The sequence below is a fragment of the Somniosus microcephalus genome, chromosome 9, assembly GCF_052327205.1.
Source record: "Somniosus microcephalus isolate GS21.2 chromosome 9, FLI_Smic_1.0, whole genome shotgun sequence".
NCBI lineage: Eukaryota > Metazoa > Chordata > Chondrichthyes > Squaliformes > Somniosidae > Somniosus > Somniosus microcephalus.
In genome coordinates, this window is record NC_140995.1 from 117,670,755 (window position 1) to 117,692,762 (window position 22,008).

The 22,008-nt window shown below is 43.6% G+C and overlaps 1 protein-coding gene across 5 annotated transcripts in view; it reads left to right on the top strand.

Moving 5' to 3' along the window:
* Window positions 1–21,207, top strand: part of enpp4 (ectonucleotide pyrophosphatase/phosphodiesterase 4) — an 87,630-nt gene extending 66,423 nt beyond the window's left edge. For 4 of the 5 annotated variants that reach the window (XM_085997071.1, XM_085997068.1, XM_085997069.1 and 1 more), the window contains 2 exons: window positions 2,248–2,418; window positions 16,347–21,207. In XM_085997071.1, coding sequence (XP_085853197.1) covers window positions 2,248–2,418; window positions 16,347–16,714 — 539 coding nt within the window. In that variant the 3' untranslated portion in view covers window positions 16,715–21,207. The remainder of the gene's footprint in view (window positions 1–2,247; window positions 2,419–16,346) is intronic. The other variant, XM_085997072.1, reaches the window with a different exon arrangement.
* The last annotated feature ends 801 nt before the right edge of the window (window positions 21,208–22,008 follow it).

Below are 22,008 nucleotides of genomic sequence, written 5' to 3' on the forward strand. Positions count from 1 at the left end.
ATAATGGTGGTCCACCATTTTGCAGTATGTAGAGATACAATTTCCGTATTTTCTTGCCGTTGTATTCGACAGGCACCCTTATTTTTCTTCTGGGGTATACTTTTTGCCCCGTATACGTCGTCAAGACGATGGATGTCTCTCTCAAGGGTATGTGTGAGAATAGCCGCTCGTTGTCTCGTCGATTCATGACGGTTAGCGCTGATCCTGTATCCAATTCCATTTTAACTTGGGACCCTGCTATCGTGAGGGTGACCCAAATGGTTCGGTGATCCTCTTTTGCGATTACATTGTGAAGTTTGAGACAGCTTAGTCTCCTGTTCCCGGATTCACTATTGCTCATCTTTTGTACTTTCTTGTACGGTTCCTTAGTAGCCTTTTTGTTGTCGCTGGTATTCTTCCCAGACCTGCAAACTCGTGCAATGTGTCCCATCTTTCCACATTGCCTGCATATTTTGTCCTTGGACCAGCAGTCCTTCTGGTCATGGTTAGTTCTGCCGCAGCGATAACATTTTGCAAATCCCCGTGTCATTTCGTGGGTGCCGTATTCCTGTGGCTTTTGTTGAATTTCCGCAGTTCCCCTGGCTGCTGCTTCGTACGATACTGCCACGCTGAAAGCCTTATCTAGTGTCAGCTCTTTCTCTGAGAGTAACTTCTTCTGTGTTCCTTCACTCAGGAGTCCACAGACAAATTTGTCCCGTAGTGTATCTGCCAGTCCTGCTCCGAACTGGCAGTGCTTTGATAGCTTGCGTAGTTCCGTAAGGTACTCAGCATTGCTCTCATCTTTATGCTGAGTTCTCCTGTGGAATTTAAATCTTTCGGCTATCAACAGCGGTGCAGGGTTTAGGTGTTCCTGTAGGACAGCAACAATTTCGTTAAAACTCTTCGCCTTCGGTTTGGCTGGAGTAATCAGGTCCCGCAATAGGCCGTACGTTCTAGCGCCCATTAAGTTTAGCAATACCGATGCCTTTTTCTCATCGGCTATTTCGTTTACCTCGCAATATACCTCGACTCTTTCCACATACGTGGTCCAGTCCTCTATTGTATTATCAAAGGCAGTGATACAGCCAGTCTTCGGCATCTTGAAAATCTAAAATGGCGCCTCCCGCGCTTTGCCTTCTTCCCCCGCTGATTAAGATGGCACCTCCCGTGCTTTGCCGCCTTCCCCCGCTGATTAAGATGGCGCCTCCCGCGCTTTTTCTTTCTTTCTTCCCCGCTGTTGCTAGCGCTGCTTTCCGCGGTTTCCGTTGCAACCTGCAGCTCCTCGCGGTTTCCTGCGCGTTTAATATTTCTTCTTTTATTATTTTCCTGTCGTGGAACAACCCTGTGGGACTCTTGCCTCCCTCTTCTCGGGTCTATACGCAGCCCGGTTTCGTAGCACCGGCCGCACCCTGTGTGCTCCACCTTCTCTCTCTCCTCTTCCCAACAACGCTGCTCGGCCCCGTTGCAAGCCACCCGCTGTATTCTGTATTTATGTCTTTGTGTCCTTGCACATATTGTTGTGAGTGACTCTGCAAGTAGTGATTATACGTGATGTAGTGTTGGGGATTTAATGTAATTTCAGAGTGCACAGCAATGGTTTTATAGTTAATACCAGATGCACTGCATATCACCATTTAATTCACGTGTAATAAACACAAGTATCCTGGGAATGAGACATACGGTTATTCCAGAATATTTAAACAATCTGGGGTAGAAATTCGTCTGAGCTGCCGGTATCGGATCGACCACCTGTTATACACCACGCCCTGCAGTTAATTACATTGAATGCAATGGAACTGAATAGCGGGTGTTGCGTATAACAGGCGGCCAATCAGATACCGGCCATTTTGCGCCACCACCCGAGATGAATCACTACCCTTACATATTAATAACTTGTAAGTCCAGTCAAGGCAAGGGTGGAAAATTCCATTGGTCTGAGGTCTACTTCACTGGGTCAGAATCTTGACTAACTATTATTCAAAGTGTAATGGATCAATTAAAAGTATTTTAAATCTTGGATTTGGGTAATAATGGGTTGTAGATGTACTTTTACAGCCCATGCTGCAGTCATATTCTGCATGTGGCAACATATATTACTACAATGGCAAGAACTAAGCATCATAGTGACAGTTGTACTACCCTTTCATGGGCAGGCTCAACCAGCATTCCAGTAGAGCAACACAATGTTTTTTTTTGTTTTAACATGCATTTTTGGTCAGTTTTGAAAATAAAATTCAACATGTGTTTCCATTTTATTGTTTTTAACAGACATAAGTTATGTATATGAATTGCTGTCGAACTGTGATAGTCACATGAAGGTATATTTAAAAGAAGATATCCCAGACCGTTTTCACTACAAACACAATGAAAGGATTCAACCAATTCTTCTTGTTGCTGATGAAGGGTGGACAATTGTTCAGAATGGATCAATCATCCACTGTAAGTTCAGAATGCAAAAGATTATATTTTTGTTTTTGAAATCTGAGCGCTATATCCAGTCTGAAGTAGGTTCTTTCCTGGTGATGCTTCAGTATGTTCCATTTGTGTATATAAAAAAATTCCAACCAATGGGTGTACAACTCCTGTTTCCAACAATCAGTAACTTCTGTGGGGTCAGACATAAAATTAAATTACATTGATCGATTTTTTTAATTAGCAAAAGAAAATGTGATACTCAAGGTCACAAAGCTGCAAACAGATTGTTGCCAAGCTGTAATATGTAAGGAACAAACAAGTTATTTTCTAATAATTGCTTGTGGATTATCACTCAAACTTGCAGGATTACTCATTCCTGAGGCAGAAGGGTTTCATTTTCTACAGGAAAATGGACAGAATCGTAGAGTATGATCGACTGCCCAGATTTTCAGTTTTGTGCAGGAACTGCGCAAAGGTTTCACTGGAAACATGTATAAGATGGAAAATCCGTAACCAGATAAAAATGTTAGGGAGAAAATAGCCCCAGACAGATATCAACCACTTTAGTTCATGCCAAGTTCTGCCTGCTTGCCATGTTTTCTTCCTGCTACCCAAAGTTCTGTCTGCCTGCTGCTGTTGCCTTGAGTTGAGCCTGCCTCATACGCTAAGTTTGTGGTAAGGATGTTCTGTCTCATTATTCTGTTTGGCTGCCCTTTTTCTAGAAAAATATTGGTCTTCCCTCTTCTTAGAATGTCCACGTACTTTCTGCACAGCATTTTGTCTGTTAAACTGTACTTGATGCATGAGACATATCTGCTTCAATTGTGGCTTCTAGTACTCCTTGGGCTGTTTCCAGGACTGGGAGCAGTATTTAATTTTTTTAAACCTTATTCATAACCAATGTACTCCTTGTGTTTCTTTGGTAATGTGTTGGGATGCTACAATGTCAAAATCTTGCATTTTCAAAGTACCTGTAAAACTGAGAACCTATTCTCAACACACCAGTAAAAATCTCAGGATCTGCAGATTCCACAGAAATAGAATTTGACTTAGCTACTCACCCTGAACCAATGCCCCTGCTTGTTATATATTGCCTAATCTACTTCTATGGGAACTGATGTTACTTTCAGTACCTATATTGTATGTCAGAGAAGTAAAATATTTTAACATAAGTAGATGTAATTGTTAGATGATTATACTACACAAAGTATCACTCAATTCTGTTTTAGAACAATTTCAAATTCCTGTTTAAAAAAAAATGTATGCTGATTGTATCATTGTATTTTCCCCTTCCAGTTTTCCTCTGCATTTCTCCCCGTGTTGACTATTAACCTGTTATTCTATAGATGTGAGCAGCCCTCCGGTACCATGCAAATTGGTTTTCTAATAGACCTGCAGTGATTGGTCTGTTACAAACCAGTGCTGGTGGAACCAAGACAAAACCAGTTATTACACCCAGAGGAATGATAAACATGGTACTAAGAAACCCAAATACAGTAGATTTGGTTGCAGTATCTGGCAAGTTTCCTATTACACAGAATCAGCTCACTTGTTGAAAATTCATAAGTTGTTGCCAACTTTAGGAGGTGGCAGAGGAATTAAATTATAATTCTGCCTTTGTGAACTTGTATTAATGCCAAGACGTTGCATTGTCAGTGCACCGCCTCCTAGATCGGAGTGACATTTGAAGCAAAAATGAATTTGTCCTTTTCTTGTAGAGTGCAGTGTATCAATGCATAAGGCCAAACTATTAAACCTGGATAATGTAATCAAACAAGATTATCAGTGCACATCTCCTTCAAAATTGTAATTTATGTTCTACTGTAGGTGATAGGAATACTTTAGTGAGATTAACTAATCCACAAGAACTAAACAGTGACATCTGATGACTGTGTTGAGTTTCCAGTTTCAATTCTTGGAAGAGTGTTGGGCTGACATCTCATCTTCCAGATTATTAGTTCACCTGAGCTGCAGACCTTAGAATTAAATCCCAGATATTTTTCACAACTGTTTTACAAAATGACTAATGAAATCACTTGCAGCCCTGAGGAGTTTATTAAATAGTATTTGAACAAATCATGTTGTTTTTAATTTTAAATAAAAATCATTGCTGGATTTTGGGTACAAGCCCAAAGCTTGTCTGGCTGAATGGTTAGCAGCATAACAGCGTGATCTTTCAAACTTCATTTACCAAACTGTTCAAGTGAATTCCCTATCAAAGATAATCAAAGAACTTTTAGACAGTTAATAGAATTGTCAGCCAAATTATAATCATAATCTAGGCTGACACTCCAGTGCAGTACTGAGGGAGTGCTGCACTGTTGGTAATGCCATCTTTTGGATGAGACACTAAATCGAGACCCTCGTCTGCCCTCTCGTGTGGACGGCACTATTCGAAGAGGAGCAGGGGAGTTGTCTTGGTATCCTAGATATTATTTATTCCTCAACACCATAAAAAGCAGATTATCTGGTCATTTATTTCATTTGCGATTTGTGGGAACCTTGCCGAGAGCAAATTGGCTGCTTTGTTTTCCAACATTACAACAGTGACTACACTTCAAAGGTACTTCATTTACTGTGAAGCGCTTTATAATTTTCTTTTGTTCTGCCTTATCAACGACATGGCTACAAAAGCAGAGCAAAGGCTGGGCACTCTGCAACGAGTGCCTCATCTCCTGACTCCCTCAAAGCCTCTCCACCACCTACAAGGCTTAAGTCAGGAGTGTGATGGAATAGTCACCACTTGACTGGCTGTGTGCACCTGCAACAACACGGAAATCTTTGCACCATTCAGGACAGAGCTGTTGCTTGATCAGTGTCTCTGGACATGATATCTACCTCCTCCTCCTCCACCACCATCGTCCCATTGTAGTAAATACTATCTACAGGACACACAACCAAGCTTACTTCAATAGCACCTCCTAATCCCACAACTTCTACCACCAAGAAGGACAAAAGCAGCAAGGTAATAGAACACCACCGCCTTAATTTCCCAAGTTACACACCATCCTGACTTCATTGCGGTTCCTTTATTGTCACTGGGTCTGAGTCCAGGAATTCCTTACCTAACATTATTGTGGTAGCAACATCACCACAAGAACTGCAGTAGTTCAAGAAGACCCACCGCCACCTTCTCGGGGCAACTCTGGATGGACAATAAAAATGCGCTATAACAGCATCCCTCACACCTTGAGAACAAAAAAACTCTCCCACCAGTTCTTGCCCCAGAACACCTACTTAGTTCCCAAATCCTGGCCTGAGCCCCAGCCTGTTCGGTCCCTCCTACCCCACCACTACCTTCTCCCACTGCATCACACGTGATAACTTGTGGCTCCTCATTTCATTCCAGCCTTAGTTTTCAGTACCACTTTCTCTCTTATCTACACATTATACACTACCATGTAGACAGCTTGTCCCCAACCAAACCCAGTACCCACAACAAACCAGTACATTTTGGCTACCATCTTGTTGGGAGTCCTGGCTTTTAGCATAGTTAATGTAGAAAAATTGAGTGCATCAGTAAAGGCACATATATGAGAGACATACAGAACAGAGAAGGAAGAGGGAAGGATAGAGAAAGTGTGATAAAATGTGTGGAACACTGTTGAACGTGGAGCGCTATAGATGCGACTATGAGAATCCTTACAAAGAAAAGGGTAATATAAAACAAAGCCATAAAGAGATTCTTAGAAAATTAGAAAGTTGGGAAATAGGCAGAGATCAGTTACAGAGAGATACCTTTGTTTTGCACCTGAACAATGGGCAAGGAAAATCAAGTCATAGTATAAATATGCATATACAAGTGTGTTAATAATTTAAAATACAATTTCTATTTGTAGCGTCAAACATGTTGCTCCCCAAATATCTATTAACTATTTCACTGGTAATGGGGTGAATTCACCATGTTCTTAGGATTGTCTGTTGAAATTAATTTATTAATTACACATGAAATGATTCAGTGAGACTGTCATATGGCCCCAATATTGGCAGGAAAATGCGGTATCGCAGGGAAAACCCGGAAAAGGCCAGAGAAGTGGAGGTCTTGTCGAATTTAACGGCAAGAACTCTTTTTTTCTTCAGTTTCCCACCCAGCAGCAGCCAAATTGTCAGCCTGGCAGACTGCCAGGTGGGAAAACCAGCGGCAGGAGGCCACAGCTGAGGACCCTTGGGAACGGTCCTCGGCAATCATGAGGGGAAGGGAGCGAGAGATTGGAGCTTGGGGGGTGAAAAAAGGCCATCGCGGAGGGAGCGAGAGCGCAGGATGGAGCTCAGTAATAGAGGGAGGGAGTGAGAGATTGTGGCTTGGGGGTGGAGTGATGGTCAGCGATTGTGGTAGGGGGAAGAGAGAGGCTGTGAACGGCAGGGGGGTGGCCAAAGGCATCCTTGAGGGGCCGGGGGGAGCACTCCTGCTGAACAGGCTGGGGCTCTTATCTCTAGAACACTGAGAGGTGACCTGATAGAGGTCTTTAAAATTTATGAAGGGTAGACGTAGAGATGTTTTCACTTGTGGGGGGGGGGGGGATCCTAAACTTGGGGCATAGAAACATAGGAGCAGGAGTAGGCCATTTGGTCCTTCGAACCTGCTCCGCCATTCAATATGATCATGGCTGATCCTCTATCTCAATACCATATTCCCGCTCTCTCCCCATACCCCTTGATGCCTTTTGTGTCTAGAAATCTATCTATCTCCTTAAATATATTCAGTGACTTGGCCTCCACAGACTTCTGTGGTAGAGAATTCCACAGGTTCACCACCCTCTGACTGAAGAAATTTCTCCTCATCTCAGTTCTAAATGTCCTACCCTGTATCCTGAGACCCCTCAGTCTAGACTCCCCAGCCAGGAGAAACATCGTCCCTGCACCCAGTCTGTCTAGCCTTGTCAGAATTTTATACGTTTCAATGAGATTCCCTCTCATTCTTCTAAACTCTAGTGAATACAGGCCTAGTCAACCCAATCTCTCCTCATACGACAGTCCTGCCATCCCAGGAATCAGTCTGGTGAACCTTCGCTGCACTCCCTCTATGATAAGTACATCCTTTCTTAGGTGAGACCAAAACTGCACACAGTACTCCAGGTGTGGTCTCACCAAGGTCCTGTACAACTGTAGTAAGACATCCTTGCTCCTGTACTCAAATCCTCTTGCAATGAAGGCCAACGTATCATTTGCCTTCCTAACTGCTTGCTGCACCTGCATGTTTGCTTTCAGTGACTGGTGTACAAGGACACCCAGGTCCCTTTGTACATCAGCATTTCCCAATCTATCACCATTTAAATAATACTCTACCTTTCTGTTTTTCCTACCGAAGTGGCTAACTTCACATTTATCCACGTTATACTGCATCTGCCATGTATTTGCCCACTCACTCAACTCAGCTAATTTGGTTTGCCTTGAAGCCTCTTTGCATCCTCCTCACAACTCACTATCCCACATAGTTTTGTGTCGTCAGCAAACTTGGAAATATTACATTTGGTTCCCTCATCCAAATCATTGATATATATTGTGAATAGCTGGGGCCCAAGCACTGATCCCTGCGGTACCCCACTAGTCACCGCCTGCCACCCCGAAAAAGACCTATTTATTCCTACTCTGTTAACCAATTTTCAATCCATGCCAGTATATTACCCCCAATCCCATGAGCTTTAATTTTGCACACTAACCTCTTATGTGGGACTTTATCAAAGGCCTTCTGAAAATCCAAATACACCACATCCACTGGTTCTCCCTCATCTATTCTACCAGTTACACCCTCAAAAAACTCCAGTAGGTTTATCAAACACTATTTCCCTTTCATAAATCCATGTTGACTTTGTCTAATCCCGTTGATATTTTGCAAGTGTCCTGTTATCACATCCTTTATAATAGACTCTAGCATTTTCCCTAGTACTGATGTTAGGTTAACTGGTCTGTAGTTCCCTGTTTTCACTCTCCCTCCTTTTTTAAATAGTGGGGTTACATTTGCCACCCTCCAATCTGCAGGAACTGTTCCATAATCTATAGAATTTTGGAAGATAACAACCAATGCATCCACTATTTCCATGGCTACCTCTTTAAGTACTCTGGGATGCAGATTATTAGGCCCTGGGGATTTATCAGCTTTCAGTTCCATTAATTTCTCCAGCACTTTTTTTTACTAATACTAATTTCCTTTAATTCCTCCTTCTCACTAGACCCTTGGTTCCCTAGCATTTCTGGGAAGTTATTTGTGTCCTCTTCCGTGAAGACAGAACTAAAGTATTTGTTTAATTGCTCCACATTTCCTTGTTCCCCATTATAAATTCTCCTGTTTCTGACTGTAAGGGACCTACATTTGTCTTCACTAACCTTTTTCTTTTTACATACTTGTAGAAGCTTTTACAATCCGCTTTTATGTTCCTTGCAAGTTTACTCTCATACTCTATCTTTTCCCTCTTAAATCAATCTCTTGGTCCTTTTTTGCTGATCTCTAAGCTGCTCCCAATCCTCAGACTTGCTACTTTTTCTGGCAACGTTATATGACTCCTCTTTGGATCTAATTGTGGTAAACCACTGTTTGTATTCCACTGTGTACATGCCTGGACATGCCTCGGCTGACTCCTCCCACAAGTCCTAGTATAAAGGTGACTGCTCCCCAGCCCCTTTGTATTCTGGACCGGTCGACCACTCGAGGCAGACCTTCATTCTTTTGTTAATAAAAGCCTTTAGTTACTCTCTTAACTCTCAGTCTTTTATGAGTAATTGATAGCGCATCAATTTTATTAACAAAATTTTTATAATGGAGAAGATCCTCACACCAGCGTGCCTGGACTTAGATCATCGGGAGGCGGACTCATCCACCAAGTTTACTCACTGGCTTAAGTGTTTCGAAAAATTCCTGACCACCTCCGCAGCAATCAAATCGGACGAGGACAAACTGGATGTCCTGACCTCCAAAGTGAACCACCGAGTGTACTCGGTCATCCAAGACGCGACCTCGTACGCGGACGCTATCAAGCTCCTCAAGGACCAGTACACGCGCCCAGTGAACGAAGTGTACGCCAGGCACCTTCTGGGGAGTCGTAAACAACAACCTGGGGAATCGACCGTGGAATACCTTCAGGCACTGTCTGTGCTTGGCCGGGCCTGTGGTTGTAAGGATGTAAAGGCCGCCGTGTACACAGAGGAACTTATCTGGGACGCTTTTGTAGCGGGCCACAGATCCAATTACACCCGACAGCGACTGTTGGAGCAGAGTGACCTCGACCTCAACAAGGCCTCTGAACTCGCACTATCACTGGATGCAGCCTACCGGGGCATGGATGCCTACTCCTCTGCACCGTGGACGCCGCGGGGAATGACAGCCTGGGACACGGTAGGACCGCCTCATAGCGCCGTGCCACCCCAGCCATACCCCAGCAACGGCCCAACTACCGCAGCAGTGTCCCAAGGCCAGACAGCAGTGCCCCAAGGCCAGAAATGCTACTTCTGTGGCCAGGCAAAACACCCCAGAGCGCGCTGCCCGGCGAAAAACGCGATCTGCTCGGGCTGCGGGAAGAAGGGACACTACGCTAACGTCTGCAGGGCCAAAGCCACCCCGAACCCCAGCAGCGCCGCGTGTGGGCCATGCGGGCCGCCATCTTGGGCCTCCCCGGCCATGTGCGAACCACCGGTACAGCAGCCATTTTGGACGCCTCCAGCCACATGGGGATCATGGACGCCGCCATCTTGGACGACAGCCGGAACGCAGCAGGCCCCCAACACCGCCTCATCTGATACCCGCAGCGACACACCGACCCCTACGCTGGCATCCGTTACACTGGACCAAGCGAAACCGCACTAGCTGGCCAGCTCCACAATGGACATTAAGGTAAATGGCCACGATACAATCTGCCTTTTTGACTCTGGGAGCACGGAGAGCTTCATCCACCCCGACACGGTGCGGCGTTGCTCTCTCCCACTCCTGCCTGCGCACCAGCGGATTTCTATGGCCTCCGAGTCCCAGTCGGCGGACATCGGCGGCTACTGCGTAGTGACACTCGTAGTAGACGGGACTGTGTACGATCATTTTAAACTTCTGGTCCTGCCCGACCTCTGCGCTGCCGTCCTGCTGGGGTTAGATTTTCAGTGCCACCTTAAAAGTGTTACGATGGCGTACGGTGGACCCCTACCCCCACTCACAGTCCGCAGCCAGCAGCTCCCAAATTGCCCGCCGCGCACCAGGTGCAACCTCTCCACACTCAGAGTCACCCCCCCCCCCACTGTTTGCTAACCTCACCCCCGACTGTAAGCCCATCGCCACAAAGAGCAGGCGATACAGTGCCGGGGACAGGGTTTTCATTAAAACCGAAGTGGAGCGGCTCCTGAAAGAAGGGATTATTGAGGGCAGCACCAGCCCCTGGCGAGCCCAGGTTGTGGTCGTTAAGACCGGCGAGAAGCAGCGCCTGGTCATCGACTACAGCCAGACAATAAATCGCTACACCCTGCTGGACGCCTACCCGCTCCCCCGCATAGCTGATATGGTCAACCAGATCGCGCAGTACCGCGTCTTCTCGACCATTGACCTGAAATCAGCGTACCACCAGCTCCCTATCCGCCCTGAGGACCGCCAGTATACTGCCTTTGAGGCAAACGGCCGCCTCTATCACTTCCTTAGGGTTCCCTTTGGCGTCCTCAACGGGGTCTCCGTCTTCCAAAGGGAGATGGACCGGATGGTAGATCAAAATGCGTTGCAGGCCACTTTCCCATATCTGGACAATGTGACCATCTGCGGCCGTGACTTGCAGGACCATGACGCAAACCTCGAAAAATTCCTCCGCACCGCCCAACTCCTGAACCTGACATATAACAAGGAGAAGTGCATATTCCGCACAAACCGCCTCGCCATCCTTGGCTGTGTTGTGGAACACGGAGTCATCGGCCCCGACCCCGACCGGATGCGTCCCCTTATGGAACTCCCACTGCCTCAAGGCCCTGAAGAGGTGCCTAGGGTTTTTCTCCTATTATGCCCAGTGGGTCCCCTACTATGCGGACAAGGCCCATCCGCTGATCAAGTCCACCTCTTTTCCCTTGACGGCAGAGGCCCGCTTAGCCTTCCACCGTATCAAGGAAGACATTGCCAAAGCCACCATGCACGCAGTGGACGAATCCATCCCCTTCCAGGTGGAAAGCGACGCGTCCGACTTTGCCCTGGCCGCTACCCTCAATCAGGCGGGGAGACCCGTGGCCTTCTTTTCACGAACCCTCCAAGGCCCGGAGACCAGACACTCCGCTGTTGAGAAGGAGGCCCAGGCGATTGTGGAGGCTGTGCGTTCGTGGAGGCACTACCTGGCCGGAAAACGATTTACCCTGCTCACTGACCAACGTTCAGTTGCTTTCATGTTTAACGACAAGCAGAGGGGCAAAATCAAAAATGACAAGATCTTGAGGTGGAGAATCGAACTTTCCACCTACAATTACGAGATCTTGTACCGGCCCGGGAAGCTCAATGAACCCCCGGATGCGCTATCGCGTGGCACCTGCGCCAGCGCGCAGATCGATAGACTGCGGGCCCTCCACAATGACCTCTGCCACCCGGGGGTCACCAGGTTCTTCCACTTCATCAAGGCCCGCAACCTGCCTTACTCTATTGAGGAGGTCAGGACCATGACCAGGAACTGCCAAGTCTGCGCTGAGTGCAAACCGCACTTTTATAGACCAGACAGGGCCCACCTGATAAAAGCCACTCGCCCCTTCGAGCGCCTGAGCGTTGATTTTAAAGGGCCTCTCCCCTCCTCCGACCGCAATGTGTACTTCCTCAATATTATTGATGAGTACTCCCGTTTCCCGTTCGCCATCCCCTGCCCGGCCATGACCAGTGCCACGGTCATTAAATGTCTGAACGACCTCTTCACCCTGTTCGGTTTCCCCAGCTATATCCATAGCGACCGGGGCTCATCGTTTATGAGCGACGAACTCCGTCAGTACCTGCTAACTAGGGGTATTGCCACAAGCAGGACCACCAGTTACAACCCCCGGGGGAACGGACAGGTGGAAAGAGAAAATGCGACAGTTTGGAAGGCCGCCCTGCTAGCCTTAAAGTCTAGGGGCCTTCCAACCTCCCGCTGGCAGGATGTGCTCCCCGATGCGCTCCACTCTATTCGGTCACTGCTCTGCACTGCCACCAACGCCACCCCTCATGAGAAAATGTTTGTCTTCCCAAGGAAGTCCACATCGGGGACATCGCTACTGCCATGGCTGACGTCCCCAGGGCCGGTCCTACTGAGAAGGCACGTGAGGACCCATAAAACGGACCCCCTGGTCGAGAGGGTCGACCTCCTCCACGCCAACCCCCAGTATGCTTACATTGCATACCCGGACGGGCGGGAGGACACAGTCTCCATAAGAGACCTTGCACCCTCGGGGGCCGCAGTAACCCACTACTCACTACCACCCCCCCCCACGATCCGATATCCAGCCCCAGCAGACGGCAGGCCTGGGCCCAGCGACCCGCTCGACACCTACGAGGACGACACGCCTGTGCCACAGCCTACACGGGACTCGATGCCGGAAGCTCCACTACCCCTGCCGTCGCCACGCCGATCACAGCGGCAGACAAGACCTCCGGAGAGACTCCAATACGCTAACTTTTAATACACTTCACCCCGCCGGACTCAATTTTAAACAAGGGGTGAATGTGGTAAACCACTGTTTGTATTCCACTGTGTACATGCCTGGACATGCCTCGGCTGACTCCTCCCACAAGTCCTAGTATAAAGGTGACTGCTCCCCAGCCCCTTTGTATTCTGGACCGGTCGACCACTCGAGGCAGACCTTCATTCTTTTGTTAATAAAAGCCTTTAGTTACTCTCTTAACTCTCAGTCTTTTATGAGTAATTGATAGCGCATCACTAATACTATCCTTAATTTCTTTTGTTAGCCATGGTTGGGCCGCTTTTCCTTTTGTGTTTTTGCGCCAGAAAGGAATATATAACTGTTGCAATTCATGCATTCATTCCTTAAATGTTAGCCATTGCCTATCCACCGTCACGCCTTTTAATGAAGCTCCCCAATCTATCATAGCCAACTCACTCCTTATACCATCGTAGTTTCCTTTGTTTAGATTCAGGACCGTAGTTTCGAATTGGACTTCACTTTCCATCTTAATGAAGAATTCTATCATGTTATGGTCACTCTTCCCTAAAGGACCCCACACAAGACTAATTAACCCCATCTCATTGCACAATACCCAATCTAAGATAGCCGGTTCCCTAGTTGGCTCCTCAATGTGCTGGTCTAAAAAAACATCTTGTACACACTCCAGGAATTCATCCTCCACAGTATTATTGCTAATTTGGTTTGGCCAGTCTATATGTAGATTAAAGTCACCCATGAATACTGCAGTACCCTTGTTACATGCAGCTCGAATTTCCTGTTTGATGCCATCCCCGACATTACCACTACTGTTTGTCGGCCTATAGACAACTCCCACCAATGTTTTCTGCCCCTTGGTGCTTCTTAGCTCCACCCAGACTGATTCTACATCTTGATTTTCTGAGCCAATATCCTTTCTCACCATTGCTCTGATTTCATACTTTACCAACAAGGCCACCCCACCTCCTTTTCCTTTTCACCTGTCCTTCCTAAATATCGAATATGCTTGGATATTCAGCTCCCAGCCTTGGTCACCCTGCAGCCATGGCTTCGTAATCGCAATTATATCGTATCCGTTTACATCTATTGTGCTGTTAATTCGTCTACCTTATTACAAATGCTTCGTGCTTTCAGTTACAGTACCTTTAGGTTTGTCTTTAACATTTTTAGATATCTTAAAAAAAAAAATTGTACTATGGCCCTAATTGTCTTACCATTGTTAGTGCACTCCTTTGTTTGTATGCTCTGTCCCTTCCTGACACAATCTGGCTATTCTTACCCCATTCACTTTCCTGCACTGCTTCCTTGTCTTTTCTCTTTAGCATTCTCGATTTCTCTCCACTGGGATCTCCCCCTTCCCCCTTATTTAGTTTAAAGCCCTATCTACCTCCCTAGTTATTCGATTCGCTAGAACTCTGGTCCCAGCATGGTTTAGGTGTAATCCGTCCCAACGGAACAGCTCTCTTTCCACAGTACTGGCGCCAGTGCCCCACAAATCGAAACCCACTTCTCCCACACCACTCTTTGAGCCACGCATTCATCTCCCTGATCCTATTGACCCTATGCCAATTTGCTCGTGGCTCCAGTAATAATCCAGAGATTATGACCTTTGTGGTTCTGCTTTTTAATTTAGTCCCTAACTGCTCAAACTCTCTCAGCAGAACCTCTTTCTTTGTCCTTCCTATGTCGTTGGTACCTACGTGGACCACGACAACTGGATCCACCCCCTCCCACTCCAAGTTCTTCTCCAGCCCAGAGGAGATGTCCTTTACCCTGGCACCGGGTAGGCAACATAGCCTTCAGGACTCATGCTCCTGGCTGCAGAGAACAGTGTCTATCCCCCTAACTATACTGTCACCTACTACAACCACCTTCCTTTTTACTCCCCTCACTTGAACGGCTTCCTGTACCATGGTCAGATTGCTCGTCCTCCCCGCACTGGTCCACAAGGGTTGCAAGAACCTCAAATCTATTGGACAAGTGCAGGGACTGAGGCTCCTGCAATACTACCTCCTGGATCCCCGTACCTGCCTCACTCGCAGTCACACCCTCCTGTCCCTGACCACGTGTCAATTCTAAAGTATTTAATCTAAGGGGTGTGGCTGCCTCCTGGAGCAAAAGGTCCAGGTAACTTTCTCCATCCCTGATGTCTCACAATGTCTGCAGCTCGGACTCCAGCTCCTCAACTCGGAGCCAAAGTTCCTCGAGCCGCAGACACTTACTGCAGATGTAGTCGCCCTGGATAAAAATATCCACAAGCTCCCACATATTGCAGCAGCAACACATCTCCTGTTCTCCCATTATTTTATTTGTTTAATTAATTAGTTTAGTATTAATCAAATTATTTACCTCATTTAGTTTATTAAATTAAGTTTCGTTTTTAAATTTAGTTATATGTTAACTTAAAACGTAGCCAGTCACTACCAATCACTTACCTGTAACGTCACACTGCCGTTTGCTCTTGTTGATGCAGGTCTGTTGCTGCTTTTATCCCCGCTCTCGGGCCTCGGTTTACTCCCGCTCGGGTCCGCCGCCGCTCTGCGGTAGAAGTTAAGAAAAGCAAGCACCTCCTTCCCCCACTTCACCCAACTCCCACACTTACCAAACTCGCAGTTGTTCTGCTGTGCTGCTGCACTCACAGGCCCCTGTATTTATACTGTTTGTGACTCAGATGAGTCACCACTGCTCTGCTACTGTTTCAGGAACCAGTTTAATCCAGTTAGCTAATTAACTAACTACAGCAGCTCTCCACCAGGAGATCTTGCTTGTTTGTCTCTGCTTAAGCCTGAAGAAACTTAAAAATTTAAAGTTTAAATTTTAACTTAAACAGTTATCTTAAACTTAAGAGCTAATAGCAATTAACACTAGATTTTAGAGAGATTAACCCTTAAAACTCCCACACTTACCAAACTCGCAGTTGTTCACTCTGTGCCGCTGCACTCAGGCCATACAAATAAAATAGTCACTAATAAATTCAGTAAGGAATTCAGGAGAAATGTCTTTACTCAGGAGAGTGGTGAGAATGTGGACCTCACTACCATATGGAGTGGTTGAGGTGAATAGCAGAGATGCATTTAAGGGGAAGCTAGATAAATACATGAAGGAGAAAGAAATGGAAGGATATGTTGAAAGGATTAGATGAAGTAAGCTGGGAGAGGCTCGTGTAGAATATAAACTCGGCATAGACCTGTTGGGGTGAATGTGTTGTAAATTCTATGTAATACTTGCATCCATTGGGCAATGGTCCACGCCAGAGTACAAACTATCTCATATTTCAAGATCTTGTTCTTCTCAGGTGCCGGAATTGTTAATACGGAGACTGAAACATATAGTGTAATGTATATTTTTGCATTTTTTTCCATCAGTGGGTGACCATGGTTATGATAACGCTTTACCGAGCATGCATCCCCTTCTGGTAGCTCATGGACCAGCATTTCGAAAGGCTTACAAAACCAACACAATCAACAGTATTGATGTCTACCCACTGATGTGCCACATCCTGGGACTGAAGGAGGAGTCTAACAATGGAACTTTTGCAAATGTGAGATGTTTGCTCGTTAGTGAGTCATGTGTGAGTCTACCAGACGTGATTGGAATTGTGATTGGCTCCTTAATGGTATTGGTAACATTGTCCTGCCTTATAATACTAATGAAAAAGCGAGCGTCACCTCAGCGTGCATTTGCTCGTCTTCAGTTACAGGATGATGATGATGATGATCCTTTAATAGGGTAGTTTTAAGGCTACCAGCGTGACGAGTCAACAGTGAAATATATTTATAATTTTATTGTGGCAGAAGACAATGTGGTTTCTTTTTAAAGTAAAGATATTATCGAGAGAATCAAGATTTTCTTTCCATTATCCAAGTACATTTCAATACTACAAATCTCTTTAACTTCCAAATTTTAGCGGTGAAATGAGAATTAATCTGTCCTTAATGGCTGTTATCAAAGGTCAAACTGAATTAATGAGATTCAGAATTCTGTTCTTATCCATACCAATTCCTGCCGCATTCCTAAACATTAGATTTTTGTATATCCTGATTATACTGTCATCTTTTAATTAAAGTGAATCAAATTTCCAACAGAGTCTGGTTTGCAAATGACAGTATACACAACTCAAACTCTTTGAATTGGCGCAAGGCAGTTTTTAGTAGACTAGAAGTGGTTTGTTAGAAAACAGTTCAAGTGAAACTGAAACAAAACTAGAATTGTCCTGGATTATCTACAGCTGGAGGCAATAATACAAACATAGTTCTCACGAACGGAGGTGGAGTTGATTACAGGACTCAGCAGGTCTACTATAAATGTTTAGCACCTCATTTGCTGAGAATTAAATTTTAGTCACTGTTTCGGGTGACATGAGGTAGAAATTCAGAGTTCTGCATTTCTGAACTTTCATAAGTTTGAGAAACTGTAGACACTGTGTGCAAAGTTTAAAAAGTACGATATTTCATCCCAAAAATCAAACCTGAGGAGAGTGCACTGCGATGTAGATGTTTCTACATTTACATGAGACAATTTGTCCATGGCGCAATATGGGGTTAATACAATCAGGTTTCATGAGATTGTGGACAAAGTAACTCATTCAGCCATAGCGCTGAAGTGTTTGCCGGAAAATAAATACAGATTGGATCTGGTCATACTATAGACTTGGCAATGGCAATTATCAGAGTTCTAGGTCTTATTGATTTAAAAAAAATTGAAACTGTAGTCAGAGCCCAGTTTGTTTTCAAAATGAACAATGGGGCCTGGCAAACACAAAATATGGTGAGAATGTACTTAACTTTTTTTTTAAAAGAAGTAAAGTATAGAATCAATTATAAACAAAGGAAAAGTTAATTAAATAATTAGATGAGTAAAAGAATGGGGAAAGGAGAACAAATCAATAAAAGTGGTGTTACATTATTTTCAAATTACAATTGCTTTAGGTATTTTGCAGAATAATGCAGTAATAAGGTTAGCCTTGACATTTTTTAATACTCTAATGTCATGGTTTGCTTCAGTGTCACAGTGTGTTAGATCAGTTTTTTTAAAGTTAACTCTGGACTTGGTGGCAGTCAAAGGGTTAATAAGACTGAATTCTGCAAACAGTGTCTGCATTTTCACAAACTTATTGAAATAGTTTATCAGGCAATCCATAAGTAAACATTAGGACTAAACTATAGTTCAAGCAGATTATTTTTGAGAGACAAAAGAGACTTTCTAGGATTTATATTGGGGAAAAAATGAAGGTTGTATTTCTAGGACCGTTATCAAAAACCTTCACCTGAAAAAAGTAGTAAATGTTTATTTTGACATGTTGCATTTAAAAGTAATTTTATTCAAATTGGCTCTTTTGAAAATTATACATTTCAAAAGCATTGTGAACGTAGTTGTCTGCTATTTTCCATTTTTACTTTAAGTTAATATAATCGCAAACTTAGTCAACAGCTATGACATTAAGGATTAACAATTCTAATGCTTGCAATGTAACACAACAACAATTGTGTTGGATTTTTAACAGTCTATAGTAAATCCACTGTCCCTTTTAAAGTTTGTATTTTAAATGGAGCAGGAATATCCAAGTTCTAAAGAAGTTATGACCACACTGTCTCATGACAACTCAAGCAGATGTTCATCATACCCATTACTCAGTGTTCCAGTAGTTATATAGAACTAAGAGTGGTGAACATGTGTAACTAAAACTAACAAGCAAGAGCTTCAATTATGTGACTGGACAGTACAAGGATGTATCTTTTATAGGTCAAAGAGGTAACATAACATGTATTGAGTTTCTTGGTGCACTGAAGATCATATGATAAATGGTGTATGGAAGGTGCTCCAAGATATTTCAACTCATTTGCATCTTTCTCAACTTACCAGTTTTTTAAAAAAGTCTGTGGGCAGCATTAAGTTGAATTCCTGGAAGATTTTTCACAGAACTGAAGATAGCAACAAGATGCAAACATTATTTATTACATATAGCTTACCTATATATTTGAGCTGTTTAAGGCATTGATAAAAATTCTAGATGTTAAGAGTGTTTTGTTACCATTTGGCTTATATTAGACTTCAATATCTTGAATATTTAATAGTCTATCTTTAGATTTTTTTTACTGAAAAATGTCAGCTTTCATCTATTTCAACGTAGCTAATAAAATGTAAGAATTTTTGTGAAATTTCACACAATGTAATTGTGTGGAAAGTTAACTAAACAATAAAATCAGGAAATAATTGACCTCAAACCACCAATACATTTATACTATAAATCCACCTGTCACTCTGTTATATTACTTGTATACTCCTGGAATAGCACTCCCATTACATATTTGACTGACATCATGAACTGAGATGGGGATTTCTAGAGCCATTTGTGCCTAACAAAGTTAGAGATTAGACTGCACTAGATGTGTGACTCCAAGTAAAGAAAATACTAGATTGCTTCCTGGAATTTTAGTCTTCATTATTTTAATGCAATTACAAACTCCATGTAGAAATAGGATATTCATCTTATTCTGTAGAGGTAAGCTACCTAGTGGCACTGATCCTTTAACCCTAAAGGTCCATAGATGAATATGTCACCCATTCATTGGTAGTATTTTAACATGTTTCTGCCTCAGGGATTGATCTCCTTGTGCTGGTGAGGTACCAAGCTCAATCTTGAGTCTTTGATCTTTTGATTGAAGCCCATTTCGAGCCAAAGTCCATTATTTTTCTTCCACTTAGAAAATAGACAATATGAGTGAGAAGTTACGTTAAATAAATGTTAGAAAAATAAATATAGAAAGGAAATAATGGGAGCAAAGGGAGAATAGATGAAGAGTAGTAAAATTATTCAAAATTGTGTGTTCATTTCAGGAGTAATATATTACCGTATAATTCAAAGAGGATTAGGGGAGTTCTCCCAGTGTCCTGGCCAGCATTTGTTCCTCAACCAACACCTAAAACCGATGATCTGGTCATTTATTTAATTGCTGTCTATGGGAGCTTGCTGTGCACAAATAGGCTGCCACAATAAGCGACTACACTTCAAAGTACGTTATTGGCTGTAAAGTGCTTAGGGACGTCGTGAAGTTGTGAATGGCACTATATAAATGCAAGTCTTTTCAGTAATAATTCTATGGAGAAATATATAAAATGCCTCTTCAGCCGCCTGTACAAAGTCAGAAATACATCCACCCTGTCACTTTTCAAAAACTACATTAAAAATATATATTTTAAGTGTTTATATTCCTGGAAGTAAATCCTCATTCAAGCTTCATGATTTAATGGTGGTGGTCCAATTTTTTTTTTCCTTTTCTCAGCAATGTGTACTAATCCAATATGATCGTGTTCCACTTGTGGTTGGGTAGTGAGGTTTTGTCATTGTACAACAAACATAACCTCTGAATGATATTTGCCTCATGCAGCAATCACATGATATCTGGAGATGTTTGATTCAACCTGTGTAAATATAAGCACTTAAGGAGCTACTCATTTTATTCCTTTTTGATGAGCATTCACAGAACGCTCACTCTTAGCCCCCCCCACCCCCAAAAAAATTGCTGCACAAATTGAGAAAATGAAACTAGCACATTCATATAAATGAGCATGAAGCATTAAGCTAGTCTCCAATTACTTTCTGTACTTGTCAGAATGAGAGAAAAATGAGCAACTCTTTAACTGCTGTTGTAAATAGGAAATAAAAGAAAATACTGGAAACACTCAGCAAGTCAGTCAGCATCCAGTTTCCGTGGATGTTAAACAACTGTGGTAAGATGTTGACACAATAATTATGGTTTTTTTTTAATTAGTGTTTATCTTTTGGTCTTTCTGTTTCTAAAGCTGAAGATACCTGTATCCAACTGGTTTCAAGTTAATGTTTTATTAATAATCAGCACTGAACCTTAAGTTGCCATTCAATCTTAATGGACTACTCCAGCAGCTCTGTGATGATTTTAAAATGGAGGTGTTTGTCGTTAAGTTATGTTTATGAACCATTTGAGAACTGCAATAGCATTTCTGCACCCCTTTTAAAATATTAATTTGAATGTACTATGTTCTAAAATTACAGAATGATTAAAATGTATTTTCACAGACCAAAAGCCTGCTTCAGTACTCAAAAAGGTGAAAAATAAAAAGATATTTATGATGCATAATAATGGCTGTAAAATAATACAAGTAATTGCACTCTTTTGGGAATTGCTGCTGTGTTCTGCTCATTTATTTGCATTCTGAAATATGAATAAATATTTCATTTATAATGAATGTTACATGGATATTTATTTTAAAGTTTTTGTTGTTGACCTTTTTATTTGCATTACATGGATATATCATGCCATTGAAGTAATGGGACCATTTCAATCAATTGAACTTAAGAAAAGCAGTACCCCTTTCATTGCTGCCAATAATTTTTCATGCTGGTTCCATGTCTACTGCCCTACAGATTAAAAGCCACATGGTCCATTAACAGAGTGGTCCAAGTGTAAAATATTGGGCTCGATTTTAACTCGAGTGCGGGCTGTTGTCGTGTTATCCGAATTTCGTGTTCCCCACACGAATCTAAATGGATGTGGGCGATTGATGCAATTTTAACTCAATTGGCCAATTGATTTCCAACGTGTGGGAAGCCTTTGCAAAGGGGTTTTTCATGACTGAAAGTCCCCTCCGATGACATCATCATTGTTGCTGCATTTAAGGTCCACAGCAAGCCTTGCTTCTTCTGCAGGCTTCCAAGCTTCCTCCATTTGGTGTCAGAGGGACCTGCAGGAAAGATGACAAGCGGGAGGGCAAGAGCAGCTCCTCGCTTTGACGAGGTGGCACTGCAGGCATTAGTGGATGGGTCTAGGGCCAACAGGGAGGTCCTGTTCCCTTCATCAGGGAGGAAGAGGCCTCCCATTCAGACCAAGGCTGTGTGGATGCAGGTGGCAGAGGAGATCAACTCCTGGATACAGTGCAGGAAAAGATTTCATGACCTTCAGCGCACTGGAAAAGTGAGTATGAATTTCCCATCACCCTCAATCTGATCCCCATTGCCTTTCCTCACCAGCACTCAGCTTTAGCAATCTC